Source organism: Akanthomyces muscarius (assembly GCF_028009165.1).
Source record: "Akanthomyces muscarius strain Ve6 chromosome Unknown contig_18, whole genome shotgun sequence".
Classification (NCBI taxonomy): Eukaryota; Fungi; Ascomycota; class Sordariomycetes; order Hypocreales; family Cordycipitaceae; genus Akanthomyces; species Akanthomyces muscarius.
The window spans coordinates 442,031-460,461 of NW_026611618.1; the positions used below are offsets into that span (position 1 = coordinate 442,031).

Genomic DNA, 18,431 nt, shown 5'->3' on the forward strand with positions numbered 1-18,431 from the left:
GGACCTACAGGATGCGAAGCTCTTCCTACAGTTATCAGCAGCAGAAGCAACTCCGCTAGAAACCTCGCTTGTGAAATCTCACCGTTGTTCTCCGGATTTCGGGCACGCACAGACACACGATGGGGTCTGACAAGGAGGAACGAGCAAAGCGGTCCAATCTCCCAAGCCACATGGACCGCCTTGGCCGGCCAGCGAAAGCTTCTTTGAGCGAAATGCGGGGAGGACGGCTGAGTGGAGGTTGAGGAGCGTCGGCATACGACGATGCCCTGAGCCATTTGCAATGGCGAGCTACCGCCAAGTGACCGCACGGCAGTTGACAACAGCCTCTTTGTCTTGGTTTGATGCTAGCGAGCCAGAGTCACCGTTGTCACCGAACCTACTGTACGAGGTGCAGACCAAGGGCCGGCTCGCGCTCCATTCAAAATGGAGTGCGTGCTTTGCAGAATGGTTGTTTGCGCGATTGGGCTTCTAGCTTCGCTCTTGATCATCTTGGGTCATAACTTCTTGTGCTTTTCTGGGAGACTGCGCCTACTAGGTTACTAGTTGAACGATAAGAGGCAGGACGTTGGGCCACATCCTCATCAATCTCTCGGATGGTAGAACCGACCCGAGCAGCTAAAACTACATCTTAGAAGGAGCAATTAACAGTGGGCCAAGTTATAGTTGTTGCCTGTATAGAGCGACGAGCAGAAAGCTTTTGAGGCGATTGGTCAACTGCACCCTCGCAATATTAGAACCTTTTACGGCAATCACCGCCATATATTTGCCTCGGTCCTATAATTCGACTGTGTTATTAAGCCATCAGCACCGTCGCACTCGTTGTCAATGTCCTGGGGGTAACATGTTCGACGTCGTGTTTCTGTACACTGTTCGGGTGCCATCGGGAAGTTCTTGGCACCGACTCTTCCGTGACACTACTTGCAACTTCTGTGGCACATTCTCTATCGCTACTGACATATGGAAGTCGCACTGAACTAAGCTGCCCTAAGTTCTTTGCTATATCGCCTAAAATTTGCTTATGGCTGAATTTAAAACTTTGACCCATCTCGAAACTTGCAAGGATCTATAAACGGGTGAGGTGCTTGCGGCTGAGAATTATATGATAAATTATATTCCGTAGCGCAATTTTTTGCCGCAGCCCTGTGTGATGTAGGGTATGGCACTAGCATTTATCATTTCCCTATTGGCAAACACGGGGTTGCAAACCGGAAAGTCTATTTATTTATCTCCGATGCATAAATATATCCGACAGCCCCATAACTCCGCCCTCAAGACGTTTAGAAGCTTTGCGGTAGGTAACCCAACTGCTGGTGCGTCAAAGGCTTGGATCCCTCTCAATAGCTTCACGTGACAACGCAGCGTGCATCCGACGACCGAAAGACCTCGGAGCTCATTACTACTCCCCGCTTGCAATTTCCCTATCAGGGCTTGTCGGGCAGCTATGTGCGCGCACAAATTCTTTTCCACTCGGGTAGAAAGGTAGGTTTCCTTATGGTATCTCCGTATATTGAAGAATCATGATGTGATATTCAAGAAAGTGTGCGACAATCTCCTCGTCTGACCCACAAGCTCGCATGACTGACTGTTAAACTAACAGTGGTATGACTTTCGTTCAGTGGCGTTCAACCGCCGAGGTCCATTTACTAGAGGCACAGGATGCACGCTACTTAGTGGGCGACGTCTCTCACGGCGCAGAGGGCTGGATTTCTATGTCGGTATAACTTCAATAGGCTCTAACAAAGCACTTTCGTACTCAATATCCAACTCTTCAGGTTAAAATAGCGAAACAAGCCAGTATTATGCTAGCAACTACACCGGCAGTAGGAAGGGTCCTTGGCGCGACATTCTGGGGGGGCGGGCAGCTCGCAAGCGGAGTAGGTTTCGACCAAGCCGTGGCCAGCGAAGCTGCAGACATGCTAGATGCCGAGTCCGAGTCGACCTTTGCAGCACAAGGTTGGTCTTTGGCAGTGAAATTATGCCCCCTTGTCTGTTGTGGTGAGGCTGCACCTGCTGAAAACAAACATGCCACTCGAGCGGCTTTTCCTCGCGAAACGAGCCGCCGGGGTGACGGTTTCAAGTCAAAATTGGCATATGGGTGTCTATATGTAGAATCTACAAGATCCTTCTACTTACTAACAACTAGCGTTTCCGTACAGTAGCACGAGTTTACCTGCGTTTAAAAGTGTGAGGTAGGGTAGCTACTAGGCTTCAATATAGCTTATTAAGTGATAAATATAATAATAAAACTAAGAATAAGAATTTTCGTTATCTCAAGAAGTATTTTAGCAATTTTATGAAAGTATAATAACCTAACATCGACATCCACACTGGCTGCGTTACTCCCCGCCGACTCAATTGCTTGAAGAACGGCTTGCTCGTTGAATTGCACGTCTTGAGTGAATAGATTGCGTCAGTGTTCCTTCCGCCATCTCAATCTTGCAGTCGACGTTTTGGATCGTTTCGAGTCGATGGGCAACTGTGAAAACAGTGCACCCCGCGAATGCTTCGTCCATGATTGCCTGTGTCTCCGCGTCTCGTTCGGGGTCTAGGTTACTAGTTGCTTCATCGACGAGAACAAGATTGCTACCAGTATCCCGACGACGCACAATGGCTCGCGCTATGGACAGCAGCTGAATCTCTCCCTTTGAATACCCAACATCCGTCAACATCGCGTCAAGACCACCTCTGTCTCGCACCTTGCTCCATAAACGGAATCGATCCAGCAACCCAATAAGAATGGCATCCTTAGCATCGCGTTGTATTTTCTGCTCATCAGTGATCTTGCCTCTGTTACTATTCATCTCGAAAGGCAACAGGTTCGCTCGTATGGTGTCATCAAACTGAATCGGATGTTGTGTGATGGTAATCATGTGTGCTCGCAGAGCATCCGGGTCGATGTTTGCAATATCCACGCCGTCAATCTCCACTATGCCTTCATATGAAAGAAGTCCAAGCAATGTCAGTAGCAAAGAGCTCTTGCCACTGCCGGTGCGGCCAAAAAGACCGATCTTCTCGCCGCCGTCAACCAATAGCGAAGCATCCCTCACAATGGGCGGCATATCCACTGCAGGCTTGTACCACGATGAGACGCCCGTAAGCTCTACAGATCCCTCAGACGGCCAAGACGACGGCAGCTGTTCTGGTGAAGCGGGGCGTGGTTCCTGAGGGGTAGTCTCTTTGAACTCTTTCAGACGAGCAAGACAGGCTACAGAAGTCTCGGACCCTGTCCAAGCCTCAATCAAGCATACAAGAGTTCGCTGTATATTGAGAAGGCTAAGAAAAGAAAGCCCAACAGCTGACGGCGATGTTCCGTTCTTGGAAAAGAGGACAATGGATACCAAAGTCACCGCAATTATAGTTGTGAGAATGCCTAAGACAAGCCCTAGCCACTGTTGAATACAGAGCATGAGATAGTAAGGCTGTTGAGAGTTATCAAGAAGCTGATAACCCTTCTCCAAGTTCTTCTCCACCCACCCGAAAGCTTGGATGTATGACACACCGGCTGCAGTCTCGTTTAGATAGGTGTAAAGCGGCGCCTTTTCTTCCAGATCTAAATGTCGCATCTGCCTTGAAGTGCGTAGATAGAAGCGCTGTATGAAGTATATGGAAAGGAAAATGACCGGAAGCAACGCACACATGTATGTGGCGCTTGATAGAATGATGCCGATAAGTATCAACACCGAGTACAACATGTACATTGTGCGGTAGAAGTAGAACGGTAAAACCTTCGCGAAAAGATTGGCGTCCTGACTGAATCGGTTAAGGAGATTTCCGGTCTTTGTGCTTGTCTGAAATGCTAGTGTTGCACGCATTGTTGCATCTAACATCTGCTCGTGCAAGTCTATCGCTGCACGTACGGCCACTACTGTGTAAAGTACCCAGTACGTCAACCCAGTAATTGCAGAAGCAGAAACAGCCATAAACGCGTACCAGCCAAACCAAGACCCATCCTCAGGGGCCAAGTCGGTCCAGATTCGTAGATAGATTTCAGGGATGAGTTCCGAAGCAGCCATTATAAAGGCAAGAAGATTGAGAGATGTAAATCTAAGCTTCCCCACACTGTTGATAAACAGCATGTATAACCGCCAGCCGCCTTGCGACCTTAAGCCACCATCTTTGAAAGAACCGGACGGGGAGCTCGAGGGCCAAGATCTGTTGATTGAAGCGCTCTCCTTATCTTCGACCTCTTGGGGCATATTACTCGTTACACCACTGAGGAGGCGCGTCATGAGTCGTGCATGGCTGGCGTCAGAGGCAAACTCTTCATCCAGCATGACGTGGCCTTCGTCATCAACGGTAATCATCTGGTCGATGACATGCAGACTTTCTGGCAAGTATGTAGCCAGCAAGACTGTTGAGCCTGCAGACCTCAGGACACCATTTTCGCCACAGAGATCGTACAAGATTGCTACAGCGGTCTCCCGATCAAGTGAACCAAAGCAGCCGTCGATGATAGTAATCTCACAATGAGCAAAGACTGCCCTGGCTAAGGCCACTCTCTGCCGCTGCCCACCGCTTAGACTGGCACCGTCCGTACCAACGATATAGTTGTCACGTCCAGGTAGTCGGGACAAGTCCTGCTCCAGTTGACAGCTTCGAATAGCCAAGTCATAACGCACTGGATCAAACGGCAAACAACCAATGATGTTATCGCGAATAGTCGTATCTTTCAGCCAAATGTTGGCGCTGCAGTATGCAATAGTGACCTGATCCGTATACACGAAACCGTTTGAGTTCTTGGTCTCACCCAGAATGCTTTTGAGGAACGTCGATTTGCCACAGCCAGTGTTACCAAGAACGCCGGTAACGGAGCCCCGAAAAAGAGCAAACTTCACTTCGGTGAGAAGAGGGTTGTCCAAACCAAATGCTCCAAAGCTGGCATTTGAAAACTGAATAATGCCGCCAGCACTTCGGGCTACCGGCCAGGGCCTCATTTCCGTCGGGTCGTAGTGTGTAGGTACAAGCTCATAGCTCTCAGGCGGTGCAGAAGGGTCCCGTTTCACGCGAGAATCCTTTCGCTCTGGAAGTTCTAAGAACTTTTGGACCCTATCAAAGCATGCGACCATGCCTGTGAGCTCTGTGTATACCTGCAAAGACTTCACCGTCGGGTTTTGAATAAGGCTGACGATTGCGAGCGTAGGGAAAACCTGGCTTGCAGACATCCTGTGGCCGAAACCTTTCCAAAAATATGCGGCAGCCATGACGATAACTGGGGTACCAACATCGGTCAATGATGTTGTCATATTGAGGATCGCCATCCAGAATCGGTATGGTCTCGATGTGCACATTTCTTCAACCCGAAGATTATGAATCTTGTCCCGCATAATAGGCCCTAAGCCCATCATTTTGATCTCTGGAAGCTGACGAAGAACTTGCGATGTCTTGGAAATCCTGACCTCAATGCTCTTGTTCCATGCGGCCATAAGAGGTCCTGTTACCAAGCCTAACAGGAAGGAGAAAAGAGAAGAGCCCATAACAGGTAACAGAACGAAGAAGCATGACTGTTCGATGAACCTCGAGAGCAAATATACTCCAAAGCCGAGTTCAATGAATGTCATGGGAATATCGACACAGCTCGCAAGGCCCATAGCAATAGACTCAATATCCGAGCTTGTGTGCGTCAACACTGAAGGGTTCTTGGCATCCTTTTCGTTCAGATTATGGGTTTTATCCATCATCTCAGCAACAAGACCGCCACGAACTTGGGTAACGAATCCATTAGCGAAATGTCTTGACGCAGATGTTGTCATAGCTTGCACCATAAAGATAAGAAACGTCGCGGCAATTGTGCCAACCCTCATCGCGGTTGTTATTTGGTCGCCTTCTTCGTTGCCATCCGCCTCAGCTGAGTCAATCACGAGCCTTAGAAGAAAAGGTTGTGCGTAGCATGCACCGATATTGGCAAAACGTGGGATTGTCATCAGGAAGAGCTCCCATTTCCAAGTCCAAATACAAGCGCAAACCAGACTACATCGAGACTTGGAGGCTTTAGTTCGGTCAAAAGCCTTCTTCAAGCGCAGATGCAAGGCCTTGGAGGAGAATTGAATACCAAGCTTGCCCATGTCCTGAAGGGCCAAGTTCTGCCGGAAGCCGGTCATGAGCATTGGGTGTAAGTAGATAAAGAACGCCCGTTGAAAATAGCCACTTGTAGCCTCAGGTCCAGAACCTGCACGCACGTCATCGTCGAGTAGCAGCGGCTTTTTGGATACCTCCTCGAGAACAATAAGACAAGCGCGAAGAGAAGCAGTGGTGGCGGCAAGCGCGCCAAGAGTCTCCATTCCAGAACGAAGAAAATACGAACGGCTTTTTACTGCATCGGCGCAAACCGTGAAGAAGAGATAAAGGGCCAAGAAAGCGGATGAGCGAATTGCATGCTTGTGTTCCATATGTATCATCATGCAGAGAGCGACGGCAGCAACAAGTTCGAGCGACGATGCAGCGTATGTAATCTCGGTTCGACAATGGGGCAACTGAGCGTGCACGGCAAGACTGTTAGCCTGGCACCCAGCGAGGATGCTTGACACCACCTGGGATTGGGAAGTGATGGTTAGAAGCCGCACATATTGCGTTGGTTGAGCAACTCACAACTTTGGCCCACAACAGAGGACTTGAACGGACGTAGACGGGCTCATGTTGGTGATGAGTGATGAAGATGAGGGAAACAAGGATGGCAAAGCATGAAGGGATAAGTTGAAAAATGGTCTCTTCGAACAAAAGACTGAAGTCGAAGATCTTTAGGACAGGGTCCCAGAAGTGGCCGTCCGCTGCAAGCCTGGGCATCTTGACTGTCTTTAGGCTACGAATGCCTGCGACGCGAGAGAAAATCGGTGCAATGACAGAACGATGAGCCGCACAAGTGCAGGAACGGGAAGAGGAACGAGAAGACGTAAAACGTGGAGCTTCGGGGGAGCCAACATTTGTAAGAGTGAGCCTAGCCGTCGTCGGGGGCAGTCACATTAACAGGAAATCTGCGGAACGGTGGTTGCCAACCAACTAAGCCCGTCTCCGCCTTGCCAGCAATCGCCAGCAATCGCGGAGCACAACTAGCTGATTTCCGGCCCACCACACACACCCAGACGGGTTACATCAAACATCAATTGCATGTAGGTTGCGACGCACTGTGACTACTGCGGGGAAGAAGGCTCTGGCCCCTGCAAGTGACGGCGTCCAGGCGAAGCTGGGGCAAGCAATGCTGCTACGTCGTTGCAAAAGAACAGAGCGCATCTATCAATTCCATTCACATCAGGGCTTCCCTACATTAAGCAACATAGACGTACCTGCCACCGTGTTCCAAGCTGAGGCAGATGGCTCGCGACCCGTCGCCGTCGCCGCGTTGGATAACAACGGGCTGAGGGTTCCTGGGGCGGCCGCGATCTCATGGAGAGCCGCCGCCGGGCAGCGGCTCCTTCCCTGCCGGGCCTAGTGCAGATGCATTCGTGGGCCTCGGGCAAAAGTACCTCGTTAAAGAAAGGTCATTGGGGAGGGGGCGGTCGCCGCTACGCGCCCTTCCTGTAGGTGCATGCACTACCAGTCAGAAGGCCAATGAAACAGTTCGAGGGTCTCCAACAAGGACAAACTAGCGGTCTCGCGCTGCATTATTCAAGAGTCCGAGTGAGCCCTCTTCCCCGCACCTGTACCACGGCTGGCTTCCCCGGTAGCAAAACTATATACTAGCAACCTGCAACGCATCACGAGCCATACAATAACCTATTTTCACAGTTGCGCTCTTCGTCGGCTTTTAAGCAGCTACACCTTTGCCGCGCCGCTTTCTATAGTCCGCCTGCCTACCTGCTAGCTCTACGTCTGCCAGTGTCGTTCTTCCGACTAATTTGACTCCATCGTTGTAGCAAAGCTTGCACCATTAAATAGCGGGAATCCCATGGCGTTCTACACTGGCAGTGCAACTGACGGCTCAGATGCCAGTAGTGTCTTAGGAACGGAAGTTAGAGCATGCTCATGAGCGGCGAATAGGCGGTTCGTAGGTGCTTATTTTGCCTGTGGCCACACTTAGCACGTTATTCGGGGCCGATGGCGGCTTTCTCCTTGTCCACTTATTCGTTTAGTCCCCAACTCGTTATTAGCTCCAAACACACCTAACGCAAGACAAGCTATGCCGCGATATCAACAGACAAATGCCTAGAGCCTCTCTCGGCTTCTTATCAGGCAGCTTCCGCACAAACTCGTTGGCGGGACCGAAGCCCGCTTGGCATCAAAGTCGCGCGAGTCGAACATTGACATGCCGTGGTTCGGCGTGCTGGCGCATTTCCCAGCCCTCAAGTAGAAAAGAGTCGCAATGTGAACAGTAGTAAGAACTAGACAAAGGCAATATAAGATGGGCTTTTCTTAATTGCTAGTTGGGCATACCCCTTAAGCTGAAGCTCGCAGTACGTACGCCCCGTTTCCTAAGGTCGGCAAGGCACTACTAGTTTATACAAATAGTGTCTTTCCCTTCTCGGTAGATGTGGCATAGATGGTCAATCTAAGTCTATTTGGAGTGAAAACTCCGAGGTACACTCGTCTAATCTAGATGAAGTTATTTCTCTATAAGTTGCCAAGATGTTAGCCCACAGTGCCGCTTGATTGTGTTAGTACTGCTACCCTGCAGCATTTTCCACAGAACCCAAGTACCTTGTTCATCGAGGTTACAGTATTTAATAACATTAGAAGTGTGCCAAACTGAGACTTAAGCCTCTGCACATCCAGATGGATGCTTTCAATCAAGCAAGGTCGTATGGATCCTATGTCCACGCAAAGGTAGGCACCCGGGGTTGCCGACGCGTGATTCGCCCCAACAAGGACACCGGGTCGAGATTGCACACCATGCACTCAATACGGCCCAGACACGGCGCCACCCAAAGTGACAGAGTCTTGATGAGCCTCTGCGCATCATATCGTAAATCTTTCAGGGCCTGTGTGACAAGAATAAAACCTTTATCTCACCGTGGCTTATTCCTTCAAAACAACACACTGAGATCTCGTCGCGACTAAATGAAACTTGCACAACTTGGGAAATACGTCATTTATTTACACACTGATCGTTTTTAGATTTAGATGAAATATCAACAAAAGAGAAGAGGATTGCTTTAATCGTTTCCTTTGCAGCCGTCGGTGTGACCACCTGATGCTCGTTGCACCTTGTCATTCTTCATGCATCTCGCACGAACCCAAATCGGCGTGTGGAAGGTCGCCTTCCACTCCATGCCGTTGTCTGATGGCGAATCGTAGTAGTCAAACTTCCACTTGGTGATGCCGCTGCCCATGCAGCCACGCAGCGACTTGAGCAAGGTGTCCTGACCATAGTCCCAGGTAGCCCAACCGGCGCCCTCGACGGTGTAGGTGCCAAAGAACACCTTGTACCAGCCTTCGCAGGTGCCGTCCGTCTTTTGGACAGGGGGCCAGGGCCGGTTGTCGCGCTTGGGGGCGACTTCGTAGGTGTACTCGCCACGAACCCATTTGCCGCCAAACTTCCAGTCCATGGGGTTCTTGTCGTCGTTGCCGTCGCAGCCGTTGATGATGCGACTCATGCTGTCGATGCACTCGTCCTTGTTGAAGTCTTTGGCCTTTCCGAGCGACACGGTCATGTCGTGCTCGTCGGGGGTACCCTCGTGGTACTTCTTCGTAAAGTGCCACCCTTGCTCGTTTTCTGGGGCCTTGACGCTGTCGCAGAAATCTTTATAGTTTTCATTCATGCGATCGACACCGGCGTACGCTTTGCGGCCCTGCTTTTGGTAGCAGTTGAAGTTGTCCGTCTTTTGGCATGCCGGCGCCGAGACTCCCAGAACCTCGGCGCGGATGTCCATGGCCGTGGACATGGCAAACGATGCAATGGACTTGTGGCCGAGCTCGTTTGGATGAAACAGCTTGCCAAAAGTGTCGGGAAGACCCAGGCCGAGGGTGACGTCGAAATTGCCATCGCCGGGGCAGCTTGGTGGAGCTGGTGCACGGGGGTCGAGCTTGTGCAGGACCTCGGCACGCTTGTTGGAGGATTTGTAAAGGAGCGAGTCGTAGATGTTGTCCTTGTTCAGACTGGCGACAAAAGCTTGGAATTCTTCTTCTTCTTTCTCCAGAGCGGCAGGGTCGCGCTTCCTCAACTCGTCATGGATCAGCGGTGCGACGTAGGTGTCCTGCTTGAAGAACTGCAAATCTTTTTGCTTGTCGTCAGGATAGTGACCAGACGAGGATGGATCGCAGAATTGGCCCTTGACGCCCTTTTGCGGCCAGAGATCCCAGTCGGCCATGTCGATCTTGTAGTTGAGGTCCTTTTTGCGGAATTCTTCAACGACATCTCGGATGGCATCGTTGATACCCATCACAAGCTCGTTGAACTTGGTACGGCGATCCTTGTTAAGCGTGAGACCCTTGCTGAACCATCGTCCGGCGAGAAGCCAGTTTTGGTCCTTTTCGCACGCGTCATTCTCCGTGTTGAAGAATTGGGCGTATCCGTTGTAGACTACAACGCTCTTCTTGTTCATCTTGTCGTTGAGAGCAGTCAGCAATTGCCGGATGTTGGGCTTGAGAATGGTATCAATGTTCTTTTTGGCGACATCGATGATGTTTTGGCACTTTGACTCGCCATTAAAAGGCAAGAAAATACACGTCTTCAGTAGCGAGGCCTGAGACAAGAATGACACGTTAGTAAACACAACACTTGCAAAATGAAAAGGACCAATTGACTGGGGGCAAAGCTAGGATGAGAACTTACAAGACACAAGTCGTTTCCTCCAGCGGTCATCATGACGAGGTCCAGCGTGCCGTCTAGCTTCTGAATCTGCTCGTAGATCTGCTCTGATCTGTCGCCAGAACAGGCGGGGAATTGGAAATCCTCGACGGCAGCGCCAAGGGCTCCGTTGACCAAGTACGGATAGGACAGATCGTAGCGAGAGCAGTACCAGTCGTCTCTTTTGTGGAAAATATCACCAAGCTGACGGCCAGATCCTATGCCAGCAGTGTAACTGTCTCCGACAGCAGCCCATCTCCTGGCCCAGCGAAAATCGGCTGGGTCAGCATCTCGAGTTTCCAGCAGAGAGCGTGGTACCGAGTTGACTTCGACGGCTTGTGCGACGGTGTCGTTGATATCAACTTGGGCAACGTAAAGGCTGCGGCCTAGGGCCAGCTGGGCAATGGCCAGAAGAGAGAGGAATGTCGTCCCCGACATGCTTTTCGTAGTGTGCAAAAAGTCGATGCCAAAGACTGCAACTGTCAAGTGAGAATGGTGTTGTTGGAGTAAGGGAGAGACTTTGATGGCTTTAGCAATATTTGTCGAATGCTTTCACGGCAAAATGTTCCACAGCAGTGCCGAATCTCCAAGTGGCCCCCAAGCCAGGGCGGATAATTGTAGATTGCTGATGGTAAATAAAAAATAAGATAAAATTAATTGCAAGAAACAAGATGCGTTACTTTCATCTCGAGTCAGATTTTAGTGTAGGTCCGACTTGGAAAGCGTGCCAAGGAGCAGTCACGGGCTCTCGTTATCTTGATGGTAGGATTCTCAGCAATCTCGCCTGCACCCTAAAAAGGTAAAGAGGCTTACAGGGCTAAACTGAGCGATGAGCCGAACAGACCCTGTCAGCCAAATTTGGTGAACTAGCGCAGGCACTGCCGCGCGCGATTGCGTGAGTCAGGGGAATTCGCGTGAGAAGGCAACTTGTCGGGAATGTCTAAAACGGTATAAGGCCGGGAGTTGGGCACCTTAAATCGCCACTCATTGAGCCTAATTATCGAGTTTCGGCCCGTTGTCATAGTCGTAAGCGCTAAAGAAGGGCAATTTGCCCCCTGCTACCAAGGCAAGTTCTGCATTTGCGCTGCTCGAGTACTGCCGCTCCAGCCCTAAAAAAATCGACCAGCAGCCCAGTGAAACTTAGCGAGAAGCCTAGCGGAATCCTAGCGGGACTTAAGTGGGTTGGGGAAGGTACCTGGATTGATGTATAGGTACATGCATGACTTTGTCATGGTTAATGACAAAAAAGCATTGGAAAACATGGAGATTATGGAAATGACTGAGACGAAGGATTCCTCCATCAGGACTCTCCCCTTTGTTCAAGTTATTTTTCCTCTTTTCTCTTGTTTATTCTGGTCGGCAGCAATCACTGACATCTTTTGTTCCGTGTAAGCCAAAGACTCCCCATTCGCATTGACCGCTTACACCATATTGCAACCGCGAACCCCAAGGTAGTCGGTCATCTGCCTCTTCCATCTACACAAATTCGGTCATCTACCATTTTCTTGGATCCGGGTAACAAGATGAGAATATTTCGGACTGCACTGCTTGCCCTGCTGGCTACTGAAGCTGTCGCCGAGAGCAGCTTCATAGACCAAGCCATTGCCAGCGGCCAGCTGAAGCCTCCCAAGGATACGACTCGCAAGAGTAACGGCAGCTATGCTCTGGCTGCGGCTTCTGCTAGCGGAGACAGCCCCGACTATCATTGCGCGAAAGACAAGCCTTGTGCCATTGGCTGCTGCGGTCCTCTGTAAGTTGACATGGGTATTATTGCCAGTCAAGTCAATTCCTAACACGTACCTTAGAGATGAGGAGGGCAAAGGAATCTGCGGTATGGGTCCCAAGTTCTGTGGCGACGGCTGCACTTCAGACTGTGGTCGGAAAAGCGACTGCGACGCAGGCTGGGGCATGCAATGGTCCAAAGCAGGACCCTGCCCTCTGAACGTGTGCTGCTCCGAGTTCGGTTTCTGCGGTACAACTCAAGATTTCTGCCGTGGCAAGACAGTCACTTCGCCGTCTTGCAGTGCTTCAGCTGGAAGTGCCAACAAGAGAATCATTGGATACTATGAAGGATGGAACTATCAACGATCCTGCGACAGTGAGTTGCTTCCACCATGAGAAACACCTTTACTAATGGTTCCAGCGATGAAACCTAGCGAGATCCCCCTTGGATACTATACTCATATCAACTATGCCTTTGCACTCATCCACCCAACCCAGTTCACCATTGATGCCATGGATGACAAGACCGGGTCTCTCTACCGTGAAGTCACCGGACTCAAGAGCCGAGATCCTGGCCTCAAAGTCTGGATCGCTATTGGCGGTTGGGCCTTCAACGACCCTGGCCCAACCCAGTCGACCTTTTCTCTTGTTGCTAAAGCACCTGCTGCCCAAGAACTCTTTTTCAACTCGCTCATTACGTTCCTGATCAACAACAACTTTGATGGCGTCGACATTGACTGGGAGTACCCTGCTGCAGATGACCGCGGCGGCAAGCCAGAGGATTTCAAGAACTTGGTCGCTTTCATGGCCAAGCTCCGTTCCCGTCTCAACGCGAGCGGCAAAGACTTTGGTCTCTCCATTACCCTCCCTTCGTCATACTGGTACATGCAGCATTTCGACATCGTTGCTTTGGAACCACATGTTGACTGGTTCAACATGATGACCTATGACATTCGTAAGCTCTTACATTACTGTATACAATGCCTTTCAAAGCTAACACGACGTACAGACGGTACATGGGATGGAGACATTCCCTCGTTGGGTCCTCGCGTCCAGGCCCATACAAACTTGACCGAGATTGAACTCGCCATGGAGCTACTTTGGAGAAACAACATCAACCCCGAACGAGTGACCATGGGCCTTGGATTCTACGGTCGCAGTAAGTTTCCCCCATTTTTTGAATCATAGTTCATTTCGGCATACTGATCGATTGGCGTTTTAGGCTTCACCTTGAAGGATCCCAGCTGCACGGCTCCAGGCTGCCCATTCTCCGGACCTGGTAAGCCTGGTGAGTGCACAGGTACCGGTGGTATTTTGTCCGCCGGCGAGATCAACCGAGCCATAAAGAATGGTGGCAAAATGACCCTTGATGAGCCATCAGCTGCCCAAATTGTCACGTTCGGCGGAGATCAATGGGTATCATTCGATGACAGTAAATCACTCGGCATGAAACAGAAATGGGCAAATGAACACTGCATTGGCGGGTAAGTCTGAGAAACCACCAGACCTAAATAAAATTATTTGCAGATGTGCTAACAACTGTATCTAGACTCATGGTCTGGGCCATCGACTTGGACGATGGTTCTTTATTGGACGCCCTGTTTGGTAACACTGGCCACAAAAAGCGCAAAACTAGAGACCCCAAAGACAATGACTACAATGTCAACTGCTTTGCAGGTGGCATAAACGGAGGTTGATAAAGATCTATCACTAGTTTATTGATTGAATATAATACGTTGTCATATATCATTGCGATACATTCGGTTATGTGACTTTGATATGTGCAAGCGTTTTCTGACATGTCTTGACTAGTACGTGGACCAAGAGAAAGCAGCTTTAACTTTATTGGAACACGGAGCAAAACTTACTAGCTAGTCAGTTGGTCAATTTTCATGGTAGGGGTGAGTCTTTATCCATTCATCTAATTCTACACTTTAATTCTACACTTTACACAGTGCACGCATATCTCATGTTGGCTTGTGAGATGAGGATAAGGATTGCTATAGCACGAGACACTAGCCTAGCTACAAGTACTAAATAAACACAAGAGATGAACATCGGATAAGGGAATGTTTGGGGCGAATAGTTATGTACTTTCAGCTGCTTTATCCAATCTAACAGCCCTTCTCTCCCCTGCTCTGCTTGTAAAGCGACTGGAACGAGTTGAACTGAGAGTTGCCGGCCTGGTTGAGAAAAGGTCCCAGATTCTGCATCGGCGTGGTGTAAACCAGATTAATACCAGTAACATCCTGCGGGGTTGGATAGTGATTCTGAACAATAATGGCACCGCCGGGTGCAGTAATGACGGGCAGGCCGTTGCTGGAGGAAGTGTGACTGGGGTAAATCTGTCATTCGTGCCGCGTTCGTTAGTCCTTCAATTTTGGCGCTTGAGTCACTAGACTGGGATACATATCAGTACGCACCATGATGGAAGTCCAATCGACATCGGCAAAGTTGTGTCCAGGAGGTGCAAACACAATGCTAGGCGTCCAAGGCAAGAATGCGTCCGCGGCAAAGTGGTACTGACCCGCGGTGGCGACGCTTTTGCAAATGTCTTTGCCGCCCTCTGGTCCGAGATCAGCTTGAGCGGCAGCCAGAGCAGTGTCGTATCCAACCAGGTTCTCGCAGTGAAAGTTGTCATTGCCGAAGACGGTACCAAAATTGGCGTCTACGAAGCCGTCCTCGATGCGCCAAAAGTTGGGGTTTTGGTGTTCATGAAAGAGACCCCAGGCGTGGCCGATTTCGTGCGCAAACGTGCCGATCTTGTTATCATAACCGCCCCAGTCGGTGTCGTCCAATATCATGACCGGCCCTTCGCTGCCCGTGGAAGAGTCGGCGGGAATGTAGCCGGTCGTGGTGGTGTGTCCGGCGCCGTCGCGGCCGCGTTTGACCAAGAGAAGCGTCGACCGGTGCGACTGGCATTCGTTATCATCGACCTCTGTCCACTTGTAGACGGACTGGTCGAGTCCGACCCACCACCAACGGTCAATGGCATCTTTAAGATTGTAGAAGAGTGCCTGCTTATCCTCGGGGGTCGCGAAGCAGTACCTGACCTCGTGGTTGGGCCACGGCTGCATGAGATCAAGCGTTCGAATGAGGTAGCGCTTATCAATGGAGCGAGCATCAATTGGCGACGGGTCAGTTAGCTCGTCGATAGTTCTGCGCATGAGCGTATGGTTCGATCCAATGTCTGCGAGATGGTCATATCTGGTGATTCTCGGCTGCCACAGCTGGCTCGCCGCCTGAGCTGCATCGGCCACGACTAGCAGCAAAGACACGCAGCGTGCTGGTGTCAACATGATTGGGGTGACAACGCTCTCAGTGATGAGTGCAAAGAAGATGAACCGCCAGTATCGTCACTGCTTGGTCGAAAAGTGAGAGTGAGAGATCGAGGTGAACAATATGGGAAGCATGTAGGACAGAGTAGGGCCTTGCACATCTGTGCATGCACTACAGTGAGAAATCAGCTCGCCTACAGCACTTTGGCTTGGTCACTGCCATTCAATTGTTTCTTTAGTCTGCTCGACTACGTACTAAGCTAAACTCTTTTGTGTACAATGCGTTCTTGTACCGGTACTTGAGGTTTGAAGTAGTGCTCCGTACTGTGTTTATAGATTGCAGGGATCATAAGCCCCAACAAGCCAATCAATCTGTCCGGCATGTTCCTGATCGGGCATCTGATTTTTTTATAAGCCCTAGCAAGCCAATTAATTTACCCGGCATGTTCCAAATCGGGCATCTGATTTTTTTTCAAGGTCAGAGCGGCAATAGCGGATATGCAGAACTCGACGGATAGAAGGGGGCAAAGGGGCAAATTGCAATCCTTTAACTAGCGCTTACGAGTATGACAACGGGCCGAAACTCAATAATTAGGCTCAATAAGCTTGAGAAACCGGCAATTCAAAATTGTGAGAAGAATTTAGACTTAATATTGGAGACCTGCGGGGTTACACTGCAATACTGGTAGTTGGCCGCGCAAAAGTTGGCACACGTTTGTAAAAGTGTTCGCGGTTCTCCCTACGGAGCCTACCAAGCCCACTTTAGATGCATATTTACCGCTGATAAGTGCCGAACTTGGAGGCTTGGAAGGCTCTATTAGTCTCTATTTTTGGTCTCTGGAATCCGTGTAAGCCGGCAAAGAGAGGTCTTGCCTGGTTCGTTTCCATTTTGTCTTGGCCAACTACTCTGTATCACATCTTCAATTGCCACCGCAGCTTCAATCCTCACGACATACCAAACAGTAAATCAACAGATTGAAGCATCACAATGAGGTTGACCACTATTGCCACAACGGCAGCGTCTATTGCTGCCGTGGTCGCGCAGGACACGTCGCCCAGCGGCCCTACCATGACGGGCACAGCTCCCGACTGCAACTCATGGTACACGGTCAAGTCGGGCGATACTTGCCCCAGCGTCGAGGAAAAGTTCGGCATCACCGCCGACCAGTTCTTCAAATGGAACCCAGCCGTGTCGCGCGACTGCGTCAACAACTTTTGGGTCGGCGAGTCGTACTGCGTGGGGGTTGGCGAGCCTGTCAAGACCTCGTCCACCAGCAGCCAGGTTTCAAGCTCGACCTCGACCAAGACGACCTCGACCAAGACGACCTCGACCAAGACGACTTCGACAACGTCGGATGCGGGTGACGGCAAGCCCTACTCGACGAGGTTTCCCGTCACTTCGAAAAACATTACTACGCCCACCAGCCCAACTGCCTGGCCTCCTACCAAGACGCAGCCTGGCGAGCCCGACAGCTGCACCAACTGGCACTTTGTCGTTCCTGGAGATACTTGCCAAAGAATTGTCAATCGTTATGGCAACACTCTCAGCATGAAGGATTTGTAGGTTCTCAAGTCAAAAAGAAAGGTTTCTGAGGTTGCTAATCTATGGTTGCAATGAATAGCCTGGCCTGGAACCCTGCCCTCAAGAGCGACTGCTCTGCCCTCTTCATCGGCTACTACGTGTGCATCGCCATCAAGCCCACCACTACCTCCTCGTTTGACTGGTTTAACGCGCCCAACACGACCATCCCATCTCCTACATCCTGGACCCCTTCTGTGCCACCTACTATCAACTCGACCTTTACCGCATCCCCGCAGCAGAGTGGAATCCCTTCCAGCTGCCAAAGCTTCTACAAAGCTGAAGCTGTAAGTCGTCTTTCCACAGTGGTTTCCATTGCTTGTACTGACCGGTTTTACCAAGGGCGACACCTGCAATACTGTACTCAAGGCTTATCCCTACATCACCGAGGACCTGTTTTACAAGTGGAACCCCGCGCTCGATGGCAACTGCCAAGGGCTTTGGGCCAACTACTGGTACTGCGTGGCAAACTACGATCCGGCTGATCTGCCTCAGCCACCTTCGCAGTCCACGCCAGGCACTCCCGTCGGTGACAACACCGTTAGTGGCTGCAAGGCGTGGTACCAGACAACCGGTGGCGATGACTGCGATATTATTGCCCAGGCTTTTGGATCCTTCTCCACGTCTGACTTTATCTCGTGGAACCCATCGGTAGGCTCCAAGTGTGATGATATCCAGGTAAGTCGCATCTTTGAAGCGCGGCAAATGACGGAAACCTTCGTATTTGTCCGACTATTCTCGAGCTTTGGCTTACAAATATAGGACAACACCTACTATTGCGTGGGCGTGGCAAAGACACCTACGACGAGAACAACATCTGTTCCCGCGACGACGACGCAGGATGCCTTGCCAACGCAGTCTGGAGTCGCTTCCAACTGCAACAAGTACTGGTTCGTAGGCGAAAGCGATACATGTCGCCAAATCACCACTGCCTCCAACATCCTCCTGGGGAATTTTATCAGGTGGAACCCGGCTGTTAACGACGGAGGATCGTGCAAGCTCACACCCGATGTTAACGTCTGCGTTGGAGTCAAGGCTTGATGGGCAGTCTTCATTGAGTAATTAGAGTAAATTGAAAATTGGCCAATATTTTAAGTGTTATTGTCTTTTTATTCTTTGTGTGAAGAAACGCTTA

At 50.4% G+C, this 18,431-nt stretch overlaps 6 protein-coding genes across 6 annotated transcripts; 3 read left to right on the top strand and 3 right to left on the bottom strand.

Moving 5' to 3' along the window:
* Nucleotides 1-1,231: 1,231 nt before the first annotated feature.
* On the top strand, nucleotides 1,232-1,782 carry LMH87_008611 (uncharacterized protein; the record flags this gene model as incomplete). The annotated part of the gene is made up of 5 exons (XM_056201807.1): nucleotides 1,232-1,291; nucleotides 1,342-1,479; nucleotides 1,535-1,539; nucleotides 1,598-1,711; nucleotides 1,773-1,782. 5 exons carry the CDS (start codon nucleotides 1,232-1,234, stop codon nucleotides 1,780-1,782), a joined length of 327 nt encoding a protein of 108 aa, XP_056056433.1.
* A 569-nt stretch (nucleotides 1,783-2,351) lies between these two features.
* LMH87_008612 (uncharacterized protein) lies at nucleotides 2,352-6,780 on the bottom strand (the record flags this gene model as incomplete). Its single annotated transcript, XM_056201809.1, has 3 exons — nucleotides 2,352-3,750; nucleotides 3,931-6,527; nucleotides 6,586-6,780. The coding sequence occupies 3 exons, from the start codon at nucleotides 6,778-6,780 to the stop codon at nucleotides 2,352-2,354; spliced, it is 4,191 nt and encodes a 1,396-aa protein (XP_056056434.1).
* A 2,303-nt stretch (nucleotides 6,781-9,083) lies between these two features.
* LMH87_008613 (uncharacterized protein) lies at nucleotides 9,084-11,155 on the bottom strand (the record flags this gene model as incomplete). The annotated part of the gene is made up of 2 exons (XM_056201810.1): nucleotides 9,084-10,613; nucleotides 10,703-11,155. The coding sequence occupies 2 exons, from the start codon at nucleotides 11,153-11,155 to the stop codon at nucleotides 9,084-9,086; spliced, it is 1,983 nt and encodes a 660-aa protein (XP_056056435.1).
* A 1,085-nt stretch (nucleotides 11,156-12,240) lies between these two features.
* LMH87_008614 (uncharacterized protein) lies at nucleotides 12,241-14,136 on the top strand (the record flags this gene model as incomplete). Its single annotated transcript, XM_056201811.1, has 6 exons — nucleotides 12,241-12,467; nucleotides 12,523-12,815; nucleotides 12,861-13,394; nucleotides 13,449-13,598; nucleotides 13,662-13,923; nucleotides 13,989-14,136. 6 exons carry the CDS (start codon nucleotides 12,241-12,243, stop codon nucleotides 14,134-14,136), a joined length of 1,614 nt encoding a protein of 537 aa, XP_056056436.1.
* Nucleotides 14,137-14,553: 417 nt separating this feature from the next.
* Nucleotides 14,554-15,738, bottom strand: LMH87_008615 (uncharacterized protein; the record flags this gene model as incomplete). The annotated part of the gene is made up of 2 exons (XM_056201812.1): nucleotides 14,554-14,784; nucleotides 14,863-15,738. 2 exons carry the CDS (start codon nucleotides 15,736-15,738, stop codon nucleotides 14,554-14,556), a joined length of 1,107 nt encoding a protein of 368 aa, XP_056056437.1.
* Nucleotides 15,739-16,705: 967 nt separating this feature from the next.
* Nucleotides 16,706-18,337, top strand: LMH87_008616 (uncharacterized protein; the record flags this gene model as incomplete). The annotated part of the gene is made up of 4 exons (XM_056201813.1): nucleotides 16,706-17,277; nucleotides 17,340-17,583; nucleotides 17,639-17,974; nucleotides 18,059-18,337. 4 exons carry the CDS (start codon nucleotides 16,706-16,708, stop codon nucleotides 18,335-18,337), a joined length of 1,431 nt encoding a protein of 476 aa, XP_056056438.1.
* Nucleotides 18,338-18,431: the final 94 nt, after the last annotated feature.